At 48.7% G+C, this 12814-nt stretch overlaps 1 protein-coding gene across 1 annotated transcript; it reads right to left on the minus strand.

Annotated features, from left to right (window-relative positions):
• Window positions 1-5123: 5123 nt before the first annotated feature.
• LOC134052282 (UDP-glucuronosyltransferase 1A1-like) lies at window positions 5124-12814 on the minus strand. The gene is made up of 7 exons (XM_062506648.1): window positions 12709-12814; window positions 12543-12602; window positions 10666-11564; window positions 8608-8739; window positions 8414-8501; window positions 7470-7689; window positions 5124-5421 (listed from the first exon to the last, which is right to left on the minus strand). Exons 1-7 carry the CDS (start codon window positions 12812-12814, stop codon window positions 5124-5126), a joined length of 1803 nt encoding a protein of 600 aa, XP_062362632.1.

Consider the following 12814-nt stretch of genomic DNA (forward strand, 5'->3'; position numbering starts at 1 on the left):
AGTCTTGCTCAGGTTTTTCTTTTGGCTCCAAATCCCCCCCCTTGCCAGAGCTGTCCCCTGCATCCAACCTCCTCTGGGGCCATATTCCCGTGCCAGGTGGAGGCTGGATGGTTTCTTTTGTGGAGAATTGTGGTAGAGACACCTTCAGTGAGGATCACAGTGAATTCCTTGCAATCCTGCCCTGGGTGCTGGGATTTGCTGGCGTTTCGTTTCAACCACACCTGGCACAGCTGTCCTGTTCCAGTTTTGGGTTTTTTGTTTGCTGGATCACTAATTTTTTTTCACCTTAATAGCCCGAGGTGACTTAATCAGGGCTGATCCCTTTCAAAATAAAGAGAGGCTTGAATGGCTGGAAATTAAGAGAGATTACGACGATCATCGTGGGAAACAGCAACTCCCATTCCATGTTCAAGCCTCCTTTCAAAAGCCCTTGTTTATTTGTTTGTGGGTTTTTTTTGTAGTTTTTTTTTGTTTTGTTTTGTTTTGTTTGTTTTGGTTTTTGGTAACAGGTTTTACCCAAAGCATCCCCTGGGGCTCTCTACAGCTCAGCAGGTTTAATTCTTTGCTGGAGTTCCGGGGCTTCTGAGAGCCGCAAATGGCACCTTTGGGCTTCTTAAAAGAAAATTATTATAACGAGTGGGGGAAAAGAAGGATGTAAAGGAATGTTTTTCCCAAAGGGTGGCTGATTGCTGGATTTGGGGTGGAAGGACCCTGATGTCCAAGTGAAAAGGCAGAGGACTCTGGCTGGGGGGAGCAGTGTATAATTTTTTACTGTTCAACAGCCTCACTCAGTGTTGGGATGGTGGGAATGACACTGGTTGTGGTTTCCGTTTCCTCCCCCTGACCCTCCCTGAGTCCTCCCAGCCCTGAATCACCCTCCTGCCCAGCTGAGATCATCTCCAAGGGGTTGGGACCAACCCAGTCCCCAGGGAGGGCCCTAGCACCCCTTCTTCAGCCCCTGGGTTATAACTGTGCATTCCTGCCCTGCTTTGATTTCCCCCAGCCAAGCTTTAATTAAAGCTTCCAGCCCTGTGACATCATCCAGCACAAATCCAGTCCCTGGGACTGACCCACAGAGGGGCACCCAGTGAAGCAGGAACCACGTCTCCCCCCTGCAGTAGATAATCCAGGCTGGTAGCATTCCTGGGAAGAAATGTGCTCTTTTTATTCAGGCTGGTTTTTGAGGACAGGTTCAATAAACCAGGCAGGAACTGGCTGGGGGGATTTGGGATTTGCTCCATGACTTGCTTTTGTCATCCTAAGCAATCAGATCTGGCGCAGGAGACCTATCAACCTTCCTTAAAAGAAAGGGAATTGATGCTCCCTGCCGTGGAGGGAGAGTGTGTCAGACATTTTGGCAACCCCTTTTTCTCAGGTTTCATCCTATAAATAACTCCTAAAAACACCTCTGCAGGTGATAATTAATCCAAGGGCTCTGTGGCTGCTCCAGCTAAAAGTGCCTTGGCTTGCTGGTGCCAGCTCCTTGTCACCCTCAGGCAGTCCCAGGGTTAGGATGGGACCTCTCCAGTGTCAAACCCTCCAGAATGCTGCAGGGATAACTCTGGGGGGATGATGCAGTGGCCAAGGTGTGTTCTGGACCACTTCCCAAGGGTGTCCTCACAGCATTATCCCTGCACTGCTCCCCAGGCTGTACCATCCCAGCTGCAATCCCAAAGTCCCTTTATTTTATGGATGCATGTGGGTTTGGGGTGAGTTTGGGTGGTTTTTGTTAGATGAGGCTGGTGCTGCTCCTGGCAGGTTGGTTTCCTTCATCCACACTCCTCAGTGAAGTGGGATGCATGCCTCATCTTTTCATGTCATGTTTCCATGACTTTCCACAGTGGGAAATAAGCTCCTGGAAAACCTCCCCAAACTAGAGTCATGGCTGGGTACCAGCACCAGTAAGTATTTACTTTTTACAAAGTCACCCAGAAGGTGGATTATCAAATAAATGAATTAAATTATTAATTGCAGGTCTGAGTGTGAGCATCCAAGTGAGAGTGTCTAGGGCAAGGGTAGAGCCCTGGACAAGTAAGGAAGAGGGAGTATTCCTGTGCCTGTGGATATCTAAGATATTTATTTATAAGGACATATTTCTAAGGGGGAATGGCTTTCAGCTGACAAAGCATAAGTTTAAATGGAATGTTAGGAATAAATTCTTCCCTCTGAGGGTGGTGAAGTTGCCCATGGAAGCTGCGGCTGCTCCAGATCCCTGAAAATGTCCAAGGCCAGGCTGGACAGGGCTTGGACACCCTGGTGTATCCCTGTGGGTCAGGGGTCTCCATGGACCTCTGCACTGGGGAGGTAGAGGAGCCCGAGTTCCATCTGGAGCTCCCATGGCAGTGAGAAAACCTTGCTGTTGCCCTTGAGGACTGGAATGAGGCTGAGAAAGCCTGTGGCTGCAGAAAAATGCCAGCAATTCCTGTCATTTCCCGTGGTCTGGCTGGTGGGAAGCAGGGAGAGATGCTGGGTGCATCCTCCCCCCAGAGCCAGGGCTGATGTGTCCCCCAGGACACCCCATCCCAAAACCAAAGAGCTTTGTGGCCATATTTTGCAGCTGGGGTGAGTATGAGCAGTCCAGAGGAGCTGGGAAGCAGCACTGTTTCTTTTGCAGATTTGCTGGATGCTAAAATCCAGGGAAAAATAAGATAAAACACTCAAAAGGTCCCTGGATGGGGGCAGAAATCACCAGCTCTGAGGGGGAAGCTGCTGAGGTGGGAGGTGCTTGTACCCCTGTTCTCCAAGGGCAGTGAGGATATTTTGGCTGCTGCCTTTTCCCAGAGATTTGAAGGATTTGCTGGAAAAGCTCAGGCTGCAATGCCTGAGGCTCTGGGGAGCTCAGGGGAGGAGCAATGCTTGGCCCTGCCTCAGTTTCCCCTTTTAGGAAGTGCCCCAGTCTCAGCACTGATGCTTCAGACTGGTGTGTGGCTGTGGATTTCTCTCTCTCCCAGTAAGGGAAGCTGGGCCGGAGGCTCTGTCCTGTTTTTTGGCTCTGTGTGGCCCCCAATTAAGGAGCAATAAGAGGGGACATCACCCCTGATTAGCCCTTCCCCTGGCAAGGTTTGGGGGTCCCAAGCTATGGTGATGATCCAGCTCCTTCAAGTTTGTCCCAAGTGCTTTGGCTCCTAACTGGCTCTGGAAATCCTCTCCTGGCAGCAAGTCCATATTCCTGGAGCACGGGGTGGGGATAAACAAGTGCCTGTGGAGTTCCAGCCCCTCACCTCTGCTGGCCTGGTGGGAAGGGTGGCCTTTTCCCTGCTCCTGCCTGCTGGTGATCCCAGAGTGTCCTCTGCTGGGCACAGGGATGCTTGTTCAGTACTGGCCCCGCACATTCTTTCTCCAAGGCAAAACAAAGAACAGGATAAAGCAGTGAGGGTGAGGAGAGCAAAGGGAGGAGGAAGAAGAGGAGGATACCTGGTTTCTGTTGTTGTTTTTCTTTGGCTGTGTTAAAAATATTTCTGAAATGAAATAAATCATGGGGTGGGCATTTTGATACTTCCTTCCTTTCAGTTTTACTTCCCCTGCACAAGGGGGTTGGAGCTGTAATTGGGATATTTTTATATTTTTTTCTCAATTGTCCTCCTCTGATCTGAAATCAAAGAGTTTTCCTCTTTGCCCATGCAGAGAAAGGCACTGGGTTGATCCAGAGCCAGTTTGCAGCAGGGTACTCAGAGAACTTCTCCTCAGGAACATTTTGAAGTGGGTTTTTTTTTGGCATTGGACACTGCTGGGAGCGAGGGATGCTCAGAGAGGACTGGAGCTACCATGGCTGTGCTGGGACAGCCCTGAGAGGTCTCACAGGGTCACCTTTCCAGCTGCACTGCTGTCACCAGAACCATGGGACAGCCAGAGCTGTCACCTCAGGAACATGTGGAGCTGCAGGAGCTGCATTTTCCAAGCAGGTCTGCCCTCACACACCATGGGGAGTCTGTACACCCCAAAGAAAGCTTTCCTTCTGTTTGTGGTGGGCAGGAGCAGGGAAAGGAAGGTGCTGGACAGGTTGTGGGCCAGGTTGGTGTCCAGGAGATTTGGCACAGTGGAGACAGGCTGAGGACAGAGAGTACCTTGAACTTCACACAGCTTCCCCTGAAATCTGTTTTTCCAGAGAAAAGAGCAGCAGCAGGTACTTGGCAGGACACCTGTGCTGCCCTGATGTACTGGGATCCCTCAGTTCTGAGCCTGGAATATTCACCTGGGAGCTGTGGCAGCCTCATGATGTCACCTCTCAGGACCAAGTCACCAGGCAGTGGGGCAGGAATGCTGAGAAGGGGGTCTGTGTATCAAGGTAGCTTTTATGCCATGGGGGATTGAATCTGTCCCTTCTCCAGCTCTTTTTCCATGAACAAACAAGCATCCCCCCTGTAACTCTCAAGACAGAAAAGACAGCAGCCTTTATTTTTAGTATTTGGGGTTTATTTCTAGGGCTGGGGTTTGGGGTCTTTCCCTGAGCATCACTTACAAAGAGCAAATCAGCTGTGGGGGTTTATAAGCAATGCTTACAAAGATATCCTCACCAGCAGGTGAGCTCCAGGTACAGCACATCTGCCTGATGGGGAATTCTGGGGAAACACCAGTGCTTTTCAAGCAGCTTCCCTGCCAGAAACCTTGGTTTTGTTAAGGGTCTTGTAAACACACATGAAGATGTGCATCAATCTTGGTTTGCATGATGGGATTTGTGAGTGTACATTTGCCTCTCCTACAACAGTGGCCACACAGAGATTTCAAACAGAAATCTGAACAAATGGCTCTTCTTAAGTCCTCCAAAATCCCTACATATCTCTGCGGTAGGTAGAGGTTAAAAGAAGAAGTCACTGAGAGCCCTCTGCACACTGACAGGTAGAAGCCAGGGGCCTTGGATTTCACATTCAGACCTTCCCAAGTGACTTCAGCACTCCTACACAAGACATTTTTAACATTCTTAATTAATTCGGCCCATTCTTAATTAAAAGGCCAACATTAGATCAGTGGAACAACCCTTCTTGTGGTGCTATTCCAAAGGATCCTTGTCATTCCTTGGCTGGAAATTGCAGTGTTTTACTTATTGCAGTGTAATTGGAGCTGTTCCCTGACCCCACTGCTGGGTCTGGAGCAGGAGCTTTGTCCCCTACCACAGTTCCCAGGCATTAGTGGGACTTGGCTTTGGTGGGCTTCCCTGTCCTACCCTTCTTGCAGAAGCACCTGCGGCAGCAGCAGAGGCAGCACTTGAAGGAGATGAAGAGGGAGAGCAGCGTGACGGCCGCCAGGAAGGCGATGACATCCAGCGAGTGGTACTGCACCCAGTTGAGCTCGTGGGCAGCGGGGCGCAGGTGAGGGGCCCCCTTGTGCCTCATCACAAACTCCACCCAGTGCACAGCCAGGTCCAGAGGGTGGATGGGTCTGTCCAGGTGCAGGTCGGAGAGGCGCTGGATGTTCTCCTTGTACCTGCCGAGAGAAGGCATTTGTGGAGTTGGGGGGGGGGGAGGGTTTCAAAAATGGAATTGATGCTTTAGGATTTTAGCTTTTGTATTTTTTAAATCCTGTACTGCTTTAGGGTGTAACTCCAAAACTATATCGCTTGTCAGCTACTCTTCTCCTGTTTTATTCAGACAAAACAATCCCTCTAGGCCTGTAACTCAAGGACACCCTACTGCCCCAGGCCCCAGTGGTGCCTTAAGTTACAGCTTAAGTTCATATTTTTCAGACTCTGAACAGCATTAGTGTGTAACTCTGAACTTTGTATCAAATGTTACAAGCTCTCCTCACAGCTCAGTCACACAAAACAATCCTTTTCCGGCCCCAGAACCAAGGACACCACTGCAGCTTCAGCCCCAAAAAGTGCAAACAGCAGAGAATTGAGGAGAGAATCTGGGAGGATGGGACTGCAGAGCCTGGAGCTGGAACTGGACACTGAACCCCAATATGGAAATGGAGCAAAACTTATAAAAGTCTGAGAACTCATGACTCAGGGTCCATCTTGGGTGGAGCCATGGCCAGGCTCTTGCACTGCCCAAGGTGAATTCTTTGAAGGCCTTTTAATAAATCCCTGCTTTATTCCTTTAACTCTGCCCAGCCTTTGTTCCAGGGAGCCTCTCAAGGCATAACTGAAAAATGTAAACAACAGTGAATTGGGGGAACGGGGTGGGGGGGAACAAACCAGGGGTAAATGACTTCATTACCTGAAGCTGTAGTTGGAGGACTAACCACTGATATGTAAATGGATCAAACTTATAATTGTCTGAAAAACTCGTGACCATCATCCATCTTGAGTGTAGCCTCTGGGAGGCTTCTGACTGCCCAAGGTGTCCCTATTGAAGGCCTTTAATAAATACCCACTTTATTCTCTTAATCTTGTCCAGCCTTTTTTCTAGGTAGCCACTCCAAGGCATCAGTATCACAGGCTGGGGCGGGTTGGAAGGACTTTAAAGCTCATCCCTAATGGACAGGGGCACCTTCCACCAGACCAGGTTGCTCCGAACCCCATCCAGGACACTTCTAGGGATGGGGCAGCTGCAGCTTCTCCAGGCTCTTGTGCTACTGAGCCCCTTGAGAAGGATAATGGCAAAGTTACAGGCCCAGGGAGTGCTGTTTCCAAAGACAAAAATTAAAAAAAAAAAAAAAGAGGGAAAGCTCAGTTTGGGCTCTCAGTAAAATCTCTGGGGTGAAAGTCTCTGGCTGAAAGGGGTATAAAAGCTGGCCGGCTTTTCCAGCTGCATTATTATTGTTTTCTTAGTAGTAGTGTTATTGCTATTATTGCCATAAACATTGGGTAGGAAACAATATCAATAAGCTCCTATTTCTCAGGAATGTGGTGGAGTTTCTTAGTCCTCAGCATCCTCGAATGGGAGCAGGGGAGAGCTCTTATGTCTGAAAGAAATCTCTGTGGTGCCTTTAGACCTCTTGGGCATGCTGACTGCAGTGCCATGATGTTCCCTGGGCTTCCTCAGTGCATCCCTGCATGTTCCTTCTGCTCCGTGCTGGGATTGTCCAGCCTTGCTGAGCCAGGCAGCAGCTCTCCCTGCTCACAGAATTCCTCATGATCATGAGGAATTCCTCATTCCTCATGAGGGGGGGAATATGCCTGAGAAAACTCACCTGGAAGATAAATGAGTGATAAATATGTTTGATAAACCCTCTTCAGGTTCCTCATTGACCTATGTCACCACAGGTTTGGGAACAAAAGCTGTTTGCCATTTGTGTCCAAGCCTGCCCTGTCACTGCCTTGGCTTTAATAAGGTGACACATTGTTTTTGGTAACTTGATTTCTTCCATTGCATTCGTAGCCCATCTCCCCTGCTCCCTGCATCCTCCCTTCTTAACTTCTGAACTTAACCCAGGGCGAGCATCAGCTTCTCCATGGAAGTAGTGGCTATCAAATCCATACTTTTGATAAAAGAAGCCATTTAGGAAGAGAAAAAGGCCATGTCACGCTGGAAGTGAACATGCTGGGGCTACATGGTAAGAAGGGGGAGGGCTGTGCCTCTGGTACTGACTTTTTGTCGTTGATCACTGCTTTCAGGGCATTGGAAATGTCGTTGGAAGTCATCTCCAGGATGTTCAGGGTCAGCCCTGCTCCCCGGGACTCCACTCGCTTGGCGTTGTCCATCTGGTCCCCAAACAGAGGCATCAGCACCATGGGCACTGCATTGCATATTCCCTCATAAACACCATGGGAACCTCCATGGGTGATAAAGGCACGAGTCTTGGGGTGGGCTGTGGAGGGAAACAGAGGCTTGCTTAGCTCCTGGAATAACTAACTCCCAGCAACCTGTCCCCGGGGAAAAAACATGCCAGAACAAAAAAGGGCCGTGGTTGGCATAAAACAAGGATTTGGGGATGTTGTAAACATCATCCCTCATGGCCAATCGTAGGGATTGGAACATTGTAGACCTCTGTTTTTGTTTTGGGTAATTCTCCAACTTTAGGATTAAACCAGAGCCAGGAGAGGTTAAAGAGGATGTTACCATCTACTACTTTTTCACCATCTTTTCCATAGTAGTGAAGGTCTCTCACAGCTGAACCTGTTCTCTTACCAACAAATGCTCTCCTGGCAACAATTCCACCACTTTAAAAGCCCAAAGACCTGTCTGGAAGTGCTCCCTTGGAGGACCATGAAGTTTCTTTTCAGGCCAGAAGACAGGACAAAAACACAGATGGGTGTTGAGGCTGCTTAGTCAGAGATAAAGATTCCCATCTTTGACTGGTATTGAAGTGTTGGGAAGCCTTTTTAAACAGAGCTGTTTCACAATTTGGTGATTCCCAGCTAAGTTCCTAAAGGACAAGCCCTGGCTCCAACAGCAAAGGCTGCAAGGATGGTTTGTGCCCCCAAGTGATGGGTCAGGGGATGGTAACTCGCACCTGACCCACAGATGATGCCCTTGGGACCTCACGACAGCAACCCTGGAGCACCAGCACCACCGTGGTGTGTCAGACATACCCAGGAGGTCATTCTGAGGCAGCCACTTGACGAGCTTCACATTCTTGGGTAGGTTGGAGGGTGTCTTGCCCGTGTAGCGCCACAAGACCTGGCAAGGGAAGCAAAGGCCACGTCAGATTGCAGCAGGAGAAGGGACGGAGGACCTGAGAACAGTTTGGAGCTGCTCTGCTAGAAGGGGAGGAGGGAATTGGTACCGTCTGAGGGACTGTTCCCAAGGCCTCTGCGATTTCCATGGCTTTCTTCATAGGAATCTCAGACACCATGGAGCCCAGCGAGAAGACAACAATGCCGTGTTCTCCAGAGGCATTCACCATGGCTTCAAATTCCTGCCAAAGGAAAGCAAGCCTTTAGTCAAAGCCCTTTCTCTTGTCAGAGGCTGGAATTGCTGCTATGTTCCAACAAAACTCTCTGCAAAGGCAATGGAACAAGCAGTGAGCACAACAAAATTAGGACCAGGAAAATGAGTTGTTGTTGACAGTTCTGCATCCAAAGCAGCATGGCCAGCAGGTCCAGGGAGGGGATTCTCCCCCTCTTGTGAGACCACATCTGGAATCCTGCATCCAGCTCTGGGCTCATCAACATGAGAAGGACATGGGACTATTGGAGCAAGTCCAGAAGAAAAACATGGAGTTGACAAGAAGACAGGAGCTCCTCTCCTATGGGGACAGGCTGAGACTTCGGGGCTGTTCAGCCTGGAGCAGAGAAGATTTTTATGTGAAGACCTCACAAAAGCCCCTTTCCAGTGCCTGAAGAGGCCCAGAAGGAAGCTGGAGAAGGACTCTTCATGATGAACTAGAGTGATGGGACAGAGAATAATGGGCTCAAACCAAAAGAGGGGAAATTTGTGTTAGATGTCAGGAAGAAATTCTTCTCTGTGAGGGTGGGCAGGCCCTGGCACAGGGTGCCCAGAGAAGCTGTGGCTGACCCTGGATCCCTGGAAGTGTCCAAGGGGAGGATGAATGGGGCTTGGAGCAGCCTGGGATAGTGGAAGGTGACCCTGCCATGGCAGAGGGTGGCACTGGATGGGTTTTAATGTCCCTTCCACCCCAATCTGTTATATGATCCTAAAGAAAATGAGTCTTGGGACAGTAAAAATGGGCACATTTAACCCAAGCCTGGATTCACAGCTGATGTTCTTCTTTTCAGGCCACGCAGCTACAAGAGAGAATTAAAATCCTGGAAGAGGGTTCTGACAGCAGGCTACTCAAACTTCTAATATCTGGATTTATTGTATCTGCTTTGGGTATGATAACGCTGAACTGCTGCCAGTTTTGTCTCTCTTTTGTTTGAGCGATTTAAATAATAGAAGGAGATCTAGCACTGGAATCCAGGAACAAAAAGATTCCAATGAAGCAGAAAAAAACAGCCCAAGGCTGGAGCAAAAGTTCTTTGATATAGAAAAACGTTTCGTAGAGCCATGGAAGGAAAGGCAAAACTGGAGAAAATTATTACAGGCATCAGAGTTAAGTAAGTGGAATACAATGAACTAAATGTTCCTGTAAGTCTGGCAACTGCCATGTTGTCTCTGGGATCTGAGGGGATAACCAGAGAACCATGGAATGTTTTGGGTTGGAAGGGACTTTAAAGATTGTCATTCCCTGCCATGGGCAGGGACAACAGAGACTTTCTCTGTCAGTTTATGCTCTTTCCCATATTTTTGTAGCTGTCTTGAGGCATATTTAATCCTATTTATATTGTGGGGACATCAGTTTTACTTTGTTTTTTAGATGTTTTTGAGTTCCAAGGTCCAACTTTCTGCTCAGAAGTTCTCCTACTATGAGGAAGCTCTTAGCAGCCCTGCTTTAGGGATATGATGATTATTTTAGTAGTGGTTTTAATCAGCGCCTGCTCATACTTCTACAAAATATCTGCAGTGGAGACTCATGGAAAATAAGAGAATTAGGAGGATTTCTTAATGGAAAGTGGGATATAACCCATACTGAGGAATTTTGGCACAGTTGAAGCAAAATACAGTTCCAGTGCAGAGTATTTTGCACAAAAGATTTTTTTCCTTTTTTTTTTTTTTTTTTTTTTTTTTTTTTTTTTTTTTTTTTTTTTGGTGCAGGTTTGATGGGAATGCAGTGGTGTCCCACAGGGTAACTCTTCCCTCGTTGCTCAAGGGATGCAGTGGTGCAAAATGCATTCCCAGCCACTTTCACCTGGCATCATTTATTCCAGCCTGGGAGCTCCATCTCCTGGAGAGAGCTCACAGCACACCCACAGCTAAACTTTGGGAAAAAACGGGAACTAACCTGGGGTAGTTTGTTTTCCAGAGTGCAGCCTATGCCTCCGACCAAGACCATGTTGGGCATGAGGGGCCTGGGGTACTCAAAGACAAAGTCGTATTTCATGAGCCAAACAGCAGCATGGCTGAGCAGCTCGGGCATAGCTGCTTCCCGCTGCAGGAACTCCCGGATCAAGGAATCGTAGGGGGAATAAAGGACAGAGCAGGCCAGGGAACTGCCCAGGGTGGCCAGGAGGTTGCCCAGGTGCTGCCAGAAGGACATGTGGTCCGTGGAGCGCGTGAAGAACCGTGGGACGTAGGAAGGAGGGCTGGGACACATTGTGGCCTGGAATTCCAGGCTGCATGGCAGCCCCCGTAGGAAGTACACGGAGGGCAGGGACAGATGTTCTGCCAATATCTGCCCACATGGGAAGAAGGGATCCATAAAGACGGCATCAAATTTGCTTCCCTCGAGGTATTGGATCAGCTCTTTGACAGACAGGAGACGCTTGCAGGAATCCAAGAACATGCTTGTAAAATTGGCAATTTTGGAGAGTTTTTCCAAGAAGGGCTGAGGTGTGAAACTCCTGTGGCCCATCTGTTTAAACTCTGCCTCCACAAACTCCTTGGTGTAGGACACAGGGTAGGTTTTTAAGGTGTAAAGTGGTGACGAGTGGATCCGCAAATTTATCTCTGGCGCAACCACCACAATTTCATGTCCCTTGTCCCTGAGCTTCTCCACAACCAGGCGCATGCTGAGCCAGTGGCTACCATCGATGGGTATAACCAAGAGCTTCCCACCTTCACCAGAGGTCCACAGCAGCAGGAAAAACACAGCCCAAGAGGCAAGAGAAAGAAATCCTGGCTTTGGAGAAACCATTTCCCTGATGCTGCCCAGCAAAGTTTTTAATGGTGGTGAAACTGCGGCTGGGGAGAAGGAATGAATCGCAGGGTGCTTCCCACCTGAATTTTAACTAAGGTGGGTTTTTAATTTTTAACAGGCAGAAATTGGGGTAATTTTTAACTGTGGGCAAATACTGGGTTTATCATTTGTGCACAGGGAAGGTTTTCAGTGAGTGGGTGCCTGGAGGTGAAGTTGAATGTTTGGATTGACACCAGGAGGGAGGAGTGACCAACAGCCTGAGAAGCTGAGAGGCTGAATGAGAGCCATAAATGGGACTGATCCAGCAATCACTACATCATTAACAACCAGTTAATGATAAACCCCCTGCCTTGAGTCCACAGCACTGATTGGACATGGAACTCGGCACAAATCTGACCTTTGGATTGCTTTGTGCTCCCCAAGCGGAACCAAGAAGCTAGGATTGACAGAGGTTTGATACTGAGTGGATTGTAAAGGTCTGTCTCCAGATTTGTTGCTCTATCACAGCAACTTATCAGAGTGAAAGCCCTGAGTTTACAGCAGTAAACATGTTGTAATCTGAGCAGTAACTCCTGCTGTTGCAACACCACAATGGTCTGAAAGCAGAATAAACCGGGAATATCTGCGCTATTGCACAGCAAATCTGAACAAGAGACAGTAGTTACAATACTGAAGGCTTCCTTTCCCAACCATCCTCTTATTTGCTCTCTTGCACTGCTGCTGCACAAATCCAGAGGCAACAGAGCTCCTTCTGCTGTCTTTGCTGACCCCTGATTTTGGGCTGTTGGAACACATGGAATCATGGAATATACTCAGTTAGAATTTCCTGACCCACAAGGATCATTGATCCAACCCCTGGTCCTGCGCAGACACCCCAACAATCCCACCCTCTACATCCCTGGGAGTGCTGTCCAAGGATTCCTCAAGCTCTGGTAGCTTTGGGGCTGTGCTCATTCCCTGGGGACCCTGGGCAGTGCCCAGCACCCTCTGGAGCAAGAACCTTTCCTAAAACCCAGCCTGACCTCTTCCCTTGATGTTCGGTGCTTCACCTAGCTTCATGTTTGGTGGCACAGCAAAAGTGTCTGCGTATAGCCACAGAGTTAATTCTGTATTTCCAATTTTTGTCCAATCAGGTCTCCTGCAATTAACTCGCATTTCCCATCCCTTAGGGATATTAAATCCTCTGACCTAGAATTATTTTGTCATTTACCTGGATACAGAGCATGCCATGAGTGATGGTGACAACACGACCTTGTGGTATCCTCTCAAAGCTTGATTCCCATTCTGACGCCAT

This window comes from Cinclus cinclus, chromosome 21, assembly GCF_963662255.1.
Source record: "Cinclus cinclus chromosome 21, bCinCin1.1, whole genome shotgun sequence".
In the NCBI taxonomy this organism is placed as follows: domain Eukaryota; kingdom Metazoa; phylum Chordata; class Aves; order Passeriformes; family Cinclidae; genus Cinclus; species Cinclus cinclus.

What these genes read in the sequence shown, in the direction of transcription:
- LOC134052282 (XM_062506648.1), bottom strand. Translation starts at nt 12,814, where the DNA reads ATGGCGTCAGAATGGGAATCAAGCTTTGAGAGGATACCACAAGGTCGT. An exon ending in ACCGAACATCAAGGGAAGAG is followed by an intron (nt 11,565 to 12,542) that starts GTCAGGCTGGGT and finishes CCTTCTCCCCAG; the next exon opens with CCGCAGTTTCACCACCATTA. An exon ending in TGGAAAACAAACTACCCCAG is followed by an intron (nt 8,740 to 10,665) that starts GTTAGTTCCCGT and finishes TTCCTTTGGCAG; the next exon opens with GAATTTGAAGCCATGGTGAA.